Below are 15561 nucleotides of genomic sequence, written 5' to 3'. Positions count from 1 at the left end.
CTGCGATGCCATTACATTAGGTATACAATAATATGATTGTATGTCCTAAAAATAGCTTTTACACCCCCCCCCTATCCACGCCACCCCGAATGGTGGCGAGCGGCGGCGGAACGCGTCCTCCAACCTTTTCATACCCCCACTATCCACGTCGGCGTGAAGTTGACTTTATATAGTGTGGAGAGCGCAGCGAGCAACCGAGCCCGAAGCGTGGCGAGCGGACGCAGATTACTTTACATGTATTCCGCGTCCGCTCACCAGGCTTCGGGCTCTCTGCTCTCTGCTCTCGCCACACAATATAAAATGAACTCCACGCCGACGTGGATAGTGGGGTAATGAAAAAGTCGGAGAACGCGTTCTGCCACCACGCTTCGGGCGGAGTGGATAGTGAAGGGGTGCGTTAAACCTATTTTTGGGACATACAATCATATTATTCTATACCTAATGTCATGGCATCGCACACCCTATAATGCAAATTAAAATCGCATGCAATCGCATACGATTTTGCGGCAGATGCGATGGCCCGGGGCTGAGAGAGCAGTGAATAAATTACATAGGAAAATCGCATCGCATCGCACATCGCATGGCCCTAAAATGGCCCATGCGATGCGATTTCCCTACGCAGAATTGCCCACTAAGCAAATTGCTTAGTGGGCGCCCAACTAACATATAAGTACCAGATCTGATACCAAAGCTGCGAATTCCCAGGCCAGTCGATCATCGATATGTATGCGTACAGCCCATAGTTTGATTGTGCTAGGCCATCCCGCAATAAAATCCTGTAATTTTTGTTTTATCGCTGGCCATTCTCAAAGTGATCGACAGGAAGCCAGTGTTTGGGGAGTGGTAACCGGACATCTTCTGGAAGTGTCAGGGACAACACAGGGGCGCCCATGCATTTGAGCGTAAGGTGTGTGACGTCAGCTTCCGTCCCGAAAAGCCGGTTTCTATCCCAGCCGTCGAGTAAGCCCTGCTAAGCAAATAGCCGGCTTGCACTGGGTGGGATTTCACGCTGGCTGGGTGGTGTATATCTGACCGGATCGCAGGGCTCCAAAAATTAGTTGACCAGTGATCAGGTCTGAATTAGGCCCCAAGTCTGAGGATGGACTATAGTCAACTTGTGTCACTTAGCTAGGTGACCAAGTAGACCTTTTGAACTGTCCTGGAACTGGCCATGTTATGGCATTGCCTGTGAATAACACCGCATCGCAGCCCGTTTCCAATGATGTTTCGCAACATTTTAAACTCATTCATCTGAAAATACCAAATTGAGGGTGTAGATGTCGTTTGGTATTTAGCAGAAACTTGTACAAAATAACTCAGAACTCGGCCGGATTGTAAAATGTGGATTCAATATATGTTTCTGAACAAAATAACATTTGTTTAGCACAAATCGTACGAAAACAATATTTTGTGGATGAAAGAGAATCCCTTTAATAGGTGTAATCATTTAATCTAGAGTTGTCATCATGTGTAAACTAACAAACCGTTGCAACACCCACATAATATGAAGCTTACACAAGCCACAACCCCCCCCCCCCCCCCCCTACACTACTCTGGCCTTCACTCCTCTGCTGTTGGGTCTATTAGTCACAGCTGGTTACATACAACAACAATATCAGTAACTATTTATGTAGCAAACGCACACACCACAGATGTAGCCCAGTACAGGCATCACATCAGAGCATGCTGCCTTCACACCCAGTGATCATGTATTCCTATGGCCTTGTGCTTCAGTATGAATGCATGAGACTTAGGGGATAAATCTAATTTAATCGGTCCCCCGCACTTTCGCACTTATGCGCATGTGCAGTCGCTTGGTGTGAGCGGCCACTGTGAACTGCAGGTTCACCAAGCTGGGGGCGTGGGTGGGAGGCACCGCCCATGGGAACGCCCATAAAACGCTTGGCGTTCCCATGGTAATGATGCGGTGACGCGGGTGCGGGCAGTTGACATCACTGGATGCGAGCTGCCCGTCCTGTCCTCACACAGGGTGCTCGTAGATCTGAGACACCACAGAGGTCACCGGCCATCGAATTATGCAAATCATCCATTCGCAGCCGTGCGGGGGATCGCGGGTGCGCGGTGGGGGGGCCGTGCAGGTCAATCAGAATAAGGCACATCATGGGTACAAGTGACTGTAATCAACTGTAAGGGGGATTTTAAGTGAATCCCCTCCCATTTGAAGCCCTGCAATGTTTAGAATGGATCCCGCTAGTCGTTAGCATCAAAAAGGTTAAAGTATGTCAGTAATTAGGAATATATTACCTATTATCCTGTCAATTTGGGATTATGAATTACACTCAAATCAATCTAGACAATTCTAGTGGAAAATGGACCCGTGAGCAAACAGAGACAGTTTGGAACACAAGTCCAGTATAATGGAATTTCTTAGATGAGGGATACTGTTGAAACGCCATTGACAATGGAGCCGTAGGACATCCTAGGAGGACAAGTACGAAGAGCACCCACCATTCAACCCAACAATGGCTCATTCTCTGCATTAGCTGCAGCCATGCACCATGAATTATTAAAAGATGAATGCTGTTATATTTTGCTTTACTACTAGACTTTGTCTCTTTTTCTGCTTACTTTTAGGTTCCTTGGCGTTTTCAGTTGTCATCAGGTTGGCATCGTCATCTCTCTGGTAAGAAGTGAGGCAAGCAGGGTTAAACGTCCACGACTGGCCGCCAACAGACACTCTCATGTCTCCATCCCCAAACACTTTGATTACTTTGCCAATCTGGCCCAGGGCCTAATGCAACAAAATGTACATAGCAACATGAAACCAAATTACATCTAGTCCCAGGACAAGAGGTTTATTTTTGTGCACAAATATGCAACACAGAACTTACTCATTAATAGATGCATCTGCAGCTGGAAACAATTACTGTCTTCTGATTGTTAGTACATAAGGGCCTGTACTCATTTCAGAATCAGTAGAAATAGGAAGACTAATGCTGGCCACACATCAGACCAACTTTCCTCCAACCATTCAACTACTTGGTTGGATGGAATAAAAACCTGGTACCGGATAGGAGCAAATGTAATTTGTAATTAAGTCATTTGTTTCCCAAATCGGAAAATGGACAACAACTGTCACTCAGACAATGTACTGTAGTTGGACCTATTCAATTTGTGAGCAAATTGGCATTTGCCCCCATACAGTACCAGATTTTCAGTCCAACCAACCAACTAGTTGGATGGTTGGAGGAAAGTTGGCCTGATGTGTGGCCAGCATTAGTAAAGGAATTAATTTCCCATTTCTAGGAGACACTTCATTTAATACTTGTTCAAGGTGATGGAAAAACAACACACATGTTCAAATGGAATAATGGTCATTACAAGTGATGCCTCCAGAGAAGGGGCTGTAGCCAGTTCAAAATTCAAATAGGGGAACCACACCAACTACCAGCATGTCGCAGCAGTGGCGGTTTGGCAGTGTTTGGGGTGGCAGTTGGTGTGGCTGCAGCCCCACATCTGGAGTCACAAGTTATCATGATGCAAATAGCGGTGTCTCTCCGTGTTAGCCCACATTTGAGAGAGATGTCCCGTTTTATGATAAGGCTGTGTTCGGTTGGTACCATGCCCTTCAGGCATTTCATACTGGTGCCAAACTCTGACTATTTTAGCTTCCCGGTGAGTAACCCTACAGAAGTATCTTGACAGGAATGTAAACATCATACTTGTATGAAGAGGACTAAATACAGAAAACTCTCTATCGCACTACTACAGACCTCCCAATGGCGCAAATGGTGCCGCAAGTCCATTTTCCTTACATTACACTATTACTCTTTTTTTTGTAGATGTGGGGTGTTAAAGTTACTATTGTGCTTAGTTTTCTCATATACACATTGTCACACTTATGTTGGCCATACAGTACATCTACCCGGCAATTCCCCAATGTTGATCCGAACCACTGATTGGCAGAGTCCAATGATTAGTATTCGGCTGGGAATTGGGAAAATACGGCATATTGAAAATCCTCAACTTGAGTTGGCCGCTGGCTAAGTGGCCCAGGAGCTCCCATGCTTCTTATGTGTGCCGCTACTTATTATATACGGAGGCTAAGAGAGGATGGACGCATCTGTAACTAAGGCCAAACTGTGATCTGTGTAACATCAGCCATCTCTCAAAAGTAATGTCCAGTCATTTTGATGACTGAGAAAGTAGGACGCAAGTATTGTAGATAGAGGTCATATATAACCTGGCTCATACACACAGAAACTACAGTTGTGTACTCTGTACTGTTGCTGCGCTGCATGCCTGCACTATAGTGGGGATGCAGTCAAAATACCGACAACCATTGACCATCTGTCAAAATCCCAGAAAGTTCAAAATCAAGACATTTAAAATCCCGACAAGGTCAAAATACCGACATATAGAATGTAGACAGGTGAAAAAGTCAACATGACTATCGGTCGACCGGTCGTGAGGTGGACATGGGTTTTTTCAATGTTTTTTGACCCGACATGTGTTGGCAGGCGGTATTTTATGCCCTACCATCCACTAGGGTGTGGTGGGAGAATAAAATAGTGTGCCGAGCGTAGCAAGCGATGCGAGGGGCTGCGGTTGACTTCCAACGGTTGACTGTTGACCGAAAGTCATGTTCACCGGTCTACATTCTATATGTCGGAATTTTGACCTTGTTGGGATTTTAAATGTCGGTATTTGACCTTGTCGGGATTTTAAATGTCGGTATTTTCACGTTATCTGTATTTTGACCATGTCGGGATTTTGACCGTCGGTCAATAGCTGTCGGTATTTTGACCGTTGGGATTTTGACTGTCGGTATTTCAAACCGAATCCCTATAGTGTTACCAAGCGATTTCTCCATGCACAGTGAATGGATAGTCCTGTAACCAATACAAATTGGTTTGAAACATGAGTGAGCATGAAACATGAAATGCAGGTTGCAAAATTAGCCAGAGTAGCAATGCACAATCATTGCGCGGGATAGTGGGGAACACACATATATATATCACACCCGCTATATATTGACTACAATGGGGAACTAGCTGCTGCTTTTAAGTGCGGCTTATCACAATGTGTGTGCATCGCAGCGCCGCTATGAAACACTAAAAAATGCAGCAACAATGCAACAGGACACATCTGTACACTTACTAATAGGACCCTGTCATTTCAGAATTGCTTAACATCCATATCTACAATAACCTTGAAAATATAACAACAACAAAAAAATAAGTTCATGGTCAATGCCAGAACTCGGAGGTGTGAAAGAAATACAGAAAATAAAGTGAAGCTTTAAGAAATTATGATTTGTAAAACAACAACCATTTTGAACAAATTCTGCAACTCAATTATCGTTTGTATTGTGGAACGTAACAATAAAAAAAATGCAAGGTGACAGTAGAAGAGAACATTTTTAAGTGTTTGTATATTAATTATCTACAAAGCGATATGTCGTCTATGTAATGCTCAAATAAGCAGCAGTAAAAACATGGACTAATTAAAGCAGGCATGTCCAACGTTGGCCCTCCAGATGTTGTGAAACTACACATCCCAGCATGCTTTGCCACAGTTTTGCTATTAGAGAATGCTAAAACTATTGCAAAGCATGCTGGGATGTGTAGTTTCAAAACATCTGGAGGGCCAACGTTGGACATGCCTGAATTAAAGGGATGTTGTATGAAAAAAGAATTTTACCGGAACTGCTGTTACTGGGAAAATGTTTGAATAAATATTGTCTTAAAGCATTGTATATTGTTTCTGTTTACTGTGTCTAGTGTGCGGACTATTCTGAGCAGTAAATCTTACCTTACACTGCTGAGACCTTGCAAGGGTGAGTTATACTATATGTAATAGGGGTGTGGTACAGGGTTCCGACAGTCGGGATCCCGACAGTCATTAGCCCGACGTCAGGATCCCGACTGGCCGGACTCAGACAGCATGGCAAGCGCAACAAAGCCCCTTGCTGGCTCGCTACCTATTCTATTCTCCCTCTATAGGGGTCATGGACCCACGAGGGAGAATAGCCGGTGGCCGTCGGGAACCCGTGCGTCTGTATTTTAACAGTCGGGATCCCGACGTTGGGTAAATGACTATGTCCACCTACTATGTAATAGTAGGTGGACATTTTCTGAGGGTAAATCAAAGACTGAAAGCTCTCACAGGTAAATTGTATTCCAGAGATGTCTGATCTGGATGGCTTAAAATGGCTTATTTCATGATTAAGGGACAAATAGATATAAAATGACATGTTATCTTTGCTTTTTCCAATTAGAAACTGGAGGACTGATTGCTATGGGCTTCTGCGCAGCAGGCAAATTATATTCTGAAAATTAGTATAATTTAATTTACTCCAAAACATGACTTGGAAAATTCTTTAGGGGGGGGGGGGGGGGAGATGCATACTTGCCTGCACTCCTAAATCAGCCAGGAGGATCCCAAACATCCCACCCCTGTATCCCCCGAACTTCCCTGCAGTCATCCTTGAAAGTGGAAGGAAGTGGAATGGTTGCTATTCTTTAGAAAGTTGCATACATTTCCCCAAGGAGTATCACAGTAACTAGATGATACCCATAAAGTAAATACACACGGTCAACTTTGTGGTTATCCTTCAACAGAAAAAAGAACAACCAATATTTTTGTCTAAAGTTCATTGAAAGTAACCTGAAACTGGCTAAAGGTGATCGATAACTGAAATCACTGTTAGCATCTGAGTTTTGATTCAACAGAATCAAATGAAAATAGCACGGACAAAACACCTAACATTGGCCCTTATTCTGGTTGGTGCGGTAATATCCGCGTGCGTTCGTGCCGCCGATGTTTTGTGTCTGCGCATGTGCAGAGACGTCTCTGCGCATGTGCGAGCGGGGCGTACGGCCAAATCCCGCATGAAATGTGAATACTCCGAACAGGGGGTGGAGAGGGGCGTGAAGGGCTATTTGGGCTCATTACCATATGCATACGCCCCGCGTTCCCATGCAAACGCTGGGCGTACGTATGTTAATGCGGCCGTGACGCACGTGTAGGGGGCGGACATATGACATCGCCGGATGTCAGCTGCCCGCCCAGAACCCTGCTTTTGCACGGAAAAATGTCCGTGTGGTCTGAGGTTGCGGGAGCTGGTGGAGCACTCGGTCCTGCATTCGATGGTCTGCGACCATCGAATGATGGGGGAGGTTCCCTGAGATGGAGGAGGCGTATTCCGTGAAAAATACACGTGCGGTCCGTTCGGCCAGCTTCTTGCCGCGTACGGACGGAGTTGGCAATCCGTATGGAAGGCGGGGTTTCGCACGCACGGTCCTGGCCGCATATTCGGATCCGGCCGCACCGATCAGAATAAGGGCCATTGTGTTTCACAATCTTTAGAAACAATTCCTGCAATCAAAGGATTTCTGGGGTTCTCAGTGAGACTGCCGAACCTGTCATCAGGTAGTTTGGGCCGCTGTTCCTGCTCCAGCTGTCTCTGGTATGCTGGGCGCCCTCTCTACAGTGCATGTTTCAGCGCTTTCCATAGATGTTCAATAGGACTCAGATCTTGGCTCATAGAAGGCCACTTTAGACCAGTCCTACGTTATGTTCTTATCCATTCCTGGGTGCTTTTAGCTTTGTGTTTGGGTTATTATCGTGTTGGCAGAGCCATGGTCTGAAACTAATCCCCCCCCCCCCCCCCATACACTACTGCTATATAGGCTGATTTCACCTGATTCCGACAAATTGGGGCGATAAATAAGGTGAAATCAGACCAAATTGGATGTGTTTGACGTTCGATCTGTGGTCCCGTGAACAACAGATGTTGGACTTCTCCGTCTTGGACCCCGATCTCAGCGGCGGGGAATGCGATACATCACATGTGAAAGGATCCTGCCTCCCGGGAAGGATTGGATGGCCATACACTACTGCCAGACATCGCAGAAGTGTATGGTCAGCTATATATATATAGAGATATATATATATATATAAAAATATAAAATCAGCCATGTGCTTGAACGGCCAATATAGTGCAAGTCCTTCAGCAGGATTGTACCTCCAATTTGTCTGAACAACAGAATTCAAAGACATACAACATGGGCAGTACACACGGTGTAATGGTTATTATTGCTGCCTCACACCACTGAGATCATGGGTTTGATTCCCACCATGGCCCTAATTGTGTGGAGTTGTTGCCGGGTCAACCAGGGTCTTTCTTTTGTGGTAAAGGGCCATTTGAAAAAACCCGTGCCAGCAACCCGGAATTTCGACCTGGGCTAAAAGGATTTTACCCGGGTCAGACCCAGGTTGCTATGCAGTGTGAACGAGCGACCCCGGTTCCGTTCACACTATAGGGAGGAGGCAGTGTCAGCTCCATGCACTGTCTCCTCCCCCGCCTTCCGATGACATGCCGCAGCTCCGCCCACCCCCTTTATGACATCAGCAAAATGGCTTATTTACTATTGTAAAGCGCAACGGAATCTGCTGCGCTATATAAGAACCTGTAAATAAATAAATAAATAAGTCTCTGTGAGTCCACCTGCCCCCTTTCTGACGCCAGCGACCCATCTTATTGCCAAGTTGCATTAGAGGCTAGTGCGGCAAATGTTTGGGTTGCTCCCAGGACGGAACCGTGTCCAAATCCGGTAAATTTGGATCTGAAGGGGGTATGAGTAAATGTATCCCTCTGTGTCAATATGCACTTTATCAGTTTCATATCTGGCTTTTTGTGTTGTTTTTTTCTAAAGTGGGGTCCTCCTGGGTCTTCTTCCACGGATCAGGCACTGTCTATCTGTGACCCTGGATTTCAGTTTGTATCTCTTCGGACGGTTTCCGTGTCTCTTTTTCTGCTATTCTCACTATCTTTCTGTTGAATCTGGGGTTGATTTTCTTTATGCAGCCACATCCAGAGAGTCTGGTTACTGTCCTACGGACTTGATATTTGTAACTGTGGTCACGGAAACATCAATATATTCTCACTGTTTCACTTTATTCTATGGTATACCAAGGAACAGCCTCTCTCGCTGTTCAGGGCCATGTGCTGAGTGAAGTAGAGAGGCAGCCGGAGCGGCAGCCTGTCCTCTCCCTCCCTGAGTGGGTCAGAACGCTTAAAAATGGGTATGAAATGGCCCTGTGTGTATGCCCCTTTAGAGTATCATCAAATTTGTAAACATTTGTTCAAAATGGTGCCTTATTGTAAAGAATTGACCAGACAGATGAAGAACTGACAAAGTTCTACAGAGTGATAAAAGCTGCGGATAAGTGGCCCCCCTGTTAATTTCCATCACTCACGGGGCCCATATCATCTGTCCACTCCCCATGACCAACTTGTAGCTTCTTGACTGTATCCATGTCATCCATCACACGCACAACATCACCAACCCAAATGCTGGTGTGCTAAAAAAAGGAAAGAAAGAAAATAAAAAACGCTTTTTCTATTTTATGCAAAGGGGAAAAAAAGAGCAACTAATAAAATGTAAAATGCGTTCCGGAAATCATAAAGCGGAACGCCAAACTATGACACTAGGAGGCAGCAGCTACTACAGCAAACAAGGCAATGCAGTGGCAGAGATGTAATGCAATGCTCCATTCATTCTTCATACCCGCCAGCTCAGGTAGTGACACCCTAGCACACAAGGGGCCAGCGTATCACTACTTTCACACTCATGGATAAGTCAAGGAGATAGCAATAAATTCTTTCTATAACCAAACCTTTTTTTTTTTAAATATCTCGTTTTAAATGTAATTTCTGTATTTCCTAATAATGAATAAATCAGATCCAATTTGAATCACTTTGTTCTGAATGAAAAAAAAAAATTGACAAATGAAAAAAATGTATTTGGTCAGAGCCTCACACACTGGATTTGCCTGTGCCCAGAGAGGTGTTTACCAATGCACACTGGAGCTCCAATTATTAATCACTCTGGGCTGCCCCCGGAGACTCCTATGCCCTGCAGCCTTCTTTTCAGTGACAGGGCTCAGTACCAAGGGATTGGCGAATAGCTGATGTGGTGCCATTATTTAAAAAGGGAAGTAAAACACAACCATGGACTAATAGACAAGTACTGTAAGCTTGACATCAATAGTGGTAAAATTATTGGAGAGTATATTAAGGTATATCATTCAGGAGCACATGGTGTTTAATACAATTATTAGTGGGAACCAGCATGGATTTTTGAGGGATAGGTCAAGTGATACTAATCTAAAACGCTTCTATGAGGACGTGAGTGGGAACTTAGACCAGGGCAGCGCAGTAGATGTGGTCTACTTAGATTTTGCAAAGGGCCTTCGATACTGTGCCTCACATGAGGTTGGTCTACAAAATAAGGGAGCTGGGTCTTGGAAACAACATTTTTACTTGGGTCAAATCTGGTTGGAAAAAAGCGAACAGAGAGTTGTGGTAAATGGAACATTTATAAATGGGTCTAAAGTTTTATGTGGTGTACCTCAAGGTTCCGGGCTGGGGCCACTTCGTTTTAATATTTTTTATTAATGACCTTGGAAATGGCTTAATGAGCAAAGTGTCCAGTTTTGCAGATGACCATAAGCTATGTAAGGTAAGAAAATCAGAGCAAGATGTAGTTTCTTAACAGAGAATAAACTGAAGGATTGGGCGACAAAAAAGGAAGAGGAGGTTCAACAAGGAGACATGTTAAGACATGCATTTAGTGGCCAAAAACAAGTGTGCAATCTAGAAATAAACTTGGGTAAATGTAGGGAAATCTATAATGGAAAAGGATCTGGAGGTGCTCATTAACAGTAGACTTAGTGCTCAATGTCAAGCAGCAGCAGCAAAGACCTACAAGGTATTACCAGCATAAAAGGGACATAGAGGGGAGGGAAGACAATGTATTTTTTGCCACTATATAAATAGTTAGTACGGCCTCATCTTGACTATAATGTACAGTTCTGGGCACCACTCCATAAAAAACTCTCTTAACTAGAAAGGGTTCAGAGAAGAGCAACAACATTGAAAAAGGGTATGGAGTCATTGGATTATGAGGAAAGGCTAGAGCCAGTTTAGTCATGCTTACTTTAGAAAAGAGGCACATAAGAAGGGATATGATTACTATATACAAAATGTCAATACAGAGAACTATCACTTACTGAACAGTTTACCCCGAAGACCGCACACAGGACACGGTCACCCCCAAAGGTTAGAGGAGAGAAGGAAGGGATTCTTTACAGTAAGGGCAGGTAAGATATGGAATACTTTGACAGCAAAGGTTGTTATGGCGGGTGCCGGACGGGGTCCCGATAGTTGAGATGCCGACATTCATTTACCTGACGTCGGGATCCCGACTGTTAAAACACTGACAGACGGGTTCCCGACGGCCACCGGCTATTCTCCCTCGTGGGAGTCCACAATCCTCATAGAGGGAGAACACAATAGGTGGCGAGCGTAGCGAGCCACCGTGCCTGCAAGGGGCTTTGTTGCGCTCGCCATGCTGTCTGAGTCCGGCCAATCGGGCTAATGACTGTCGGGATCCGGACTGTCGGAACCCTATACCACACCCGTTATGGCAGACTCAATGGATATGTCTAAGAAAGGGTTAGACACATTTGGGTACTTCTTTACTTTCACAGCGCCAGCATGGCGGCGCGCGTCAGAGTCCTCTTGCGGGGCTCGCTTCGCTCGCCCACGCTGCAGGCTCGGTGCCTCGCTACGCTCGCCACGCTAATTAAAATCAACTCCATGCCAACATGGATAGTGGAGGTATGAACTATCCATGTTGGCATGGCGTTAACTTCGTTTATTTTACTTAGTTTGTGGCGAGCGTAACCCGGAAGTAGCGCGGCGCCATGCTGGCGCCGTGAAAGTAAAGAAGTACCCACATTTGTAGCGGAAAAGAGTTTCCAGGGTCACAACCATTAAGTATAACGTTTAGTAGTGGAACCGGAGAGATACAGGACTGCCATTTTGGGTCATTAGGGTTTTTCAGTATGGAACAAATTGGTGGTTACCTCATCTGGGTCATTTACAAATATAAGCTGGGGACCAATACCGGTGAAACCTGATGAACTGGTGTCTATTTTTTCAACTTCATTAACTATGTAACCATGTAAAATAGAAGTGGTGGTGTTGCCAATAGCGACCAATCAGATTCTGCATTCTCTAGAATACAATAGAGAAATTAGAATCTCGCTGATTGCTACGGGCAAGATCACAGTTTGTCTGTTTTAGAAGCTTTAGTAAATTCACCTCATGGTGAATTTGTGGGTAATTTGCGCCAAAAAAGGTTGAACATAGAGTGAAAAAACATTGTGTGGCCAAATGTAAGAACTTCTGAGTTTGGCAGCCACCCATGATGCTTTCTAAATGATTTCCCCTTTAAAAAACCTTCGCATTCGGTCAACATCCCGCATGGCTGCCGAACTCGATGTTGAAAACCAAAATTCCAGGCTCAAACCTAATTCTCAACACCAGACATGCAAAGTAATTTCCAAAAATGACAGCTTGTGTTATTACCTAAAATGGTGTCTAATATTTCTGGAAACCACCTATGCCCTATCTATGTAGCTTAATGCTGCATAATAATTGTGGAACTAAAGAAATATCGGTGCAAATAAATCTAGGTAAATGTAACGATCATCGATGTACCTTTGTTAGCGCCCCGGGATGGAAGGTCCAACGCGTTTCACTGTTGTATTGAACTCTCACATCTCCCCGCTCTGTGATCCGATGAACTGTTCCTGTTTGACCTATAAACTTCACAGCCAACAAACTCATTGACAGCAAGTTTTATACCACTGCTATGTATTATACTGTATGTTATAAAATGTATCCTGTGGACTGTAATCACTCTTGAATGAGTGAAAATATGCACAAACCGAAAACACACCTAGATTACAGACCAAGTTTCTCTATGTTCCGCTTAGTGTAGTCTATTTTTCCTATGTATTTGTATAAAATCTGTTAGCTTCCATGTCATTTGCTGTGTAGAGTAGGTATTGCTGACATCGCTAAGGAACCTGTGGTCCCTCATTACTAAATGATGATGATGATACCATAATGCAGTGGTCGACCAGTTTCTCCTGGCTACCAGAAGAGATAAACAATTTATGCAGACAGCCAAGAGAAAGTACTTGCAGCGGAGTAGACATTACATGCAAGGCATTACAGCAGTGTGGGCCCCTGGGCAAAGCAATGCACTGGGGCCCTTACCCATTCTCCCCTCCTAGGTGTGGGGGGTGCTATCAGCAGCAGCTTTGATGTCCTACGGGTGGCAGGGGGTGCTCTAGCTTCCACTCAACATGTAGGACCTGGAGCAGTAACTTCTGCTAATTACTCCTTTACTGCACAGGTGGTGGGAGGGAGAACACGAACGAAAGGGGGCGCTGAGCTAAATGAAGGGTCCCTTGCAAATGACTTCCAGGGAGGTAGGGGGTGTTTTATACGCAGGGGAGGGTTGGATAATGGAGTGGGCTTAATATTCGTCATTTTCTGGTGGAAGGGCAGCTTGTTTGACTGCAGATATCGCCATTATCTGGAAATAGATTTCTTAGCCTTCAATAGTATAAAAACCTAGAGTCCCAACTTTCAGGAGGTGCTGGGAACTTGGGGATCAGAGATCAGGAGCCAGAGCAATCCATTGACAAATATATAAAACTACACCAGATGTTTGGAGCTGGAGCAGGGACCGGCTGCTGGAAGGCTGATATCTGCTGCTTTGAAGTTGGATATCTCCATTTCCCCAGGGCCGATTTGAAAAATTCTGGTATCCCTGGAAAAAGGGGATCCTCAGCTATCAGTATAGGGCCCTTATACACCTGGGGCCCCTGGGCAAGTGCCCATTAAGCCCATACGAATAGACGGCCCTGATTACATGACGGGAAACAGATTATCTATCGAATACATGTGCTTTCAAGGTTTGCATTTCTATTAGCACAAAATGCTGAATGCAAGTGAAGAGTTTTGCATGAATATGTCATTTAAAATGCCTTGACTTAATGCCTCTGTGTGGTGCACATACTGTACATTCCCAGTTATCGCGTGGGTTTCCGCTGGGTGCTCCCGTTTCCTCCCTCACTCCAAAGACAAACAGATAGGTTATCTGGTTTCTGAAAGTCTTTATGGTGTGTATGCGTGTGTATGTGAATCTGGCTATTACAGTATACCCAGCCTCCCCAGCCACTGACCTCACTGCCCCTCACTGATGTTAAACACAAATATACAGAATTGGTGACTAATACAAACATGCACCAATTACCTCTGACATTTTGGGGTTCCATCCACCATGCCCCTCTTGCATCTCTCGTAAAATTTCAACGTCTAATAAGCATTTCACTTTGTCACCATGCTGGAACGGATGCCGTTCAGAACTCTCTTTCCTTTGTATTTCGGCTGGTTTACCTAAAACGACAGTAAAGTGTAATGTAAACGCCACTGGCATTGACGGCTAAATTGGCAACTATGCTTAGTACTGGCCCATATCTGATACTAAAATGGGCATCAGACGTGAAACACATACATTCTAACTCTAAGGTGACGTATATTTGTGCGTGGTCATAAGAACAGCTGATAAATGGGATACGGGGACATGTTATTGCCAACTTAATAGGTCATTATATAAATGATCAAATCGGTGAAAACATTACAAAAGTGGGAACCCTGGACTGCTTATTATAACTGCCACCCTTTGTTTCCCTGCACCTGGACCCTCTACTATATTTTACCTTGGGGCTAATGTTATGTGTTACCACCCTCTTCCCCATATCTTACATCAGGGGTGGCCAACCGGTTAGAGATAAAGAGCCGAAAAATATCGGTAGTCAAGCTAAAGAGCCGACATCATGCGCGCGCCGAAGGCACATGCGCCAAAAAAAGGGGCGTAGTCTATTTTGACCCCTTGGGTGGGTGTGATACAAATATGCCTCCAATAGTGCAGTGCCATTTATACATATGCCCCTAATAGTGCCAGATACACATATGCCCCCCCACGGTGCCAGGTATGCACCACACGGTGCCGGGTATGCCCCCACAGTGCCAAAAAGCTGGTATGCCCCCACAGTGCCACAAACTGCTATGCCCCCACAGTGCCACAAACTGCTATGCCCCCACAGTGCCACAAGCTGCTATGCCCCCACAGTGCCACAAACTGCTATGCCCCCACAGTGCCACAAACTTCTATGCCCCCACAGTGCAAATTTCCCAGCAGCAGCACTCACCATTGTTGCTGCTGCTGCCAGGCAGGGAGAGGACAGTCTGGCGTCCCCCTGCAGTCCTCCTGTCATGTCACCGATGGGAGGAGAGTACAGCACACCGCGCGTCTCCTTCCCCCTCACTTCCCTGTGACTGGGCCGCCCACCAATCAAAGTTCGCTGGCTGGCTCCTGATTGGCTGCTGGCCCACGAGCTCTGATTGGCGGATGGCCCAGTCACAAGGATGCACAGTAAGGGGTAAGAGAGATGCGCGATGCGTGTTCTCCTCCCCTCAGAGGGAGAAGGGATTCAGGGAACCGGCAGCAGGAGGGACACTGGGACATACGGTGGGTGGCGGGCAGCAGTGGGAGCAGGAGCCACACTTTACAAGGGGGAGAGCCGCATGAGGCTCAAGAGCCACAGGTTGGCCACCACTGTCTTACATGCTCCCTCTGTCATCTTTGAACCCACTTATTGAAAAACAGA

The 15561-nt window shown here is 45.4% G+C and overlaps 1 protein-coding gene across 3 annotated transcripts in view; it reads right to left on the bottom strand.

Moving 5' to 3' along the window:
* The window catches only part of MIB2 (MIB E3 ubiquitin protein ligase 2), a 111226-nt gene that overhangs the window by 27711 nt on the left and 67954 nt on the right, over nucleotides 1-15561 (bottom strand). For 2 of the 3 annotated variants that reach the window (XM_083163399.1, XM_083163398.1), the window contains exons 6-9: nucleotides 14145-14287; nucleotides 12536-12643; nucleotides 9226-9330; nucleotides 2590-2752 (exon numbers count right to left, since the gene is read on the bottom strand). In XM_083163399.1, the coding sequence (XP_083019525.1) occupies nucleotides 2590-2752; nucleotides 9226-9330; nucleotides 12536-12643; nucleotides 14145-14287 (519 nt within the window). The remainder of the gene's footprint in view (nucleotides 1-2589; nucleotides 2753-9225; nucleotides 9331-12535; nucleotides 12644-14144; nucleotides 14288-15561) is intronic. The other variant, XM_083163400.1, reaches the window with a different exon arrangement.

The sequence above is a fragment of the Crinia signifera genome, chromosome 19 (genome assembly GCF_055691185.1).
Source record: "Crinia signifera chromosome 19, ASM5569118v1, whole genome shotgun sequence".
Classification (NCBI taxonomy): domain Eukaryota; kingdom Metazoa; phylum Chordata; class Amphibia; order Anura; family Myobatrachidae; genus Crinia; species Crinia signifera.
This window is presented reverse-complemented; position numbering and strand designations above follow the sequence as displayed.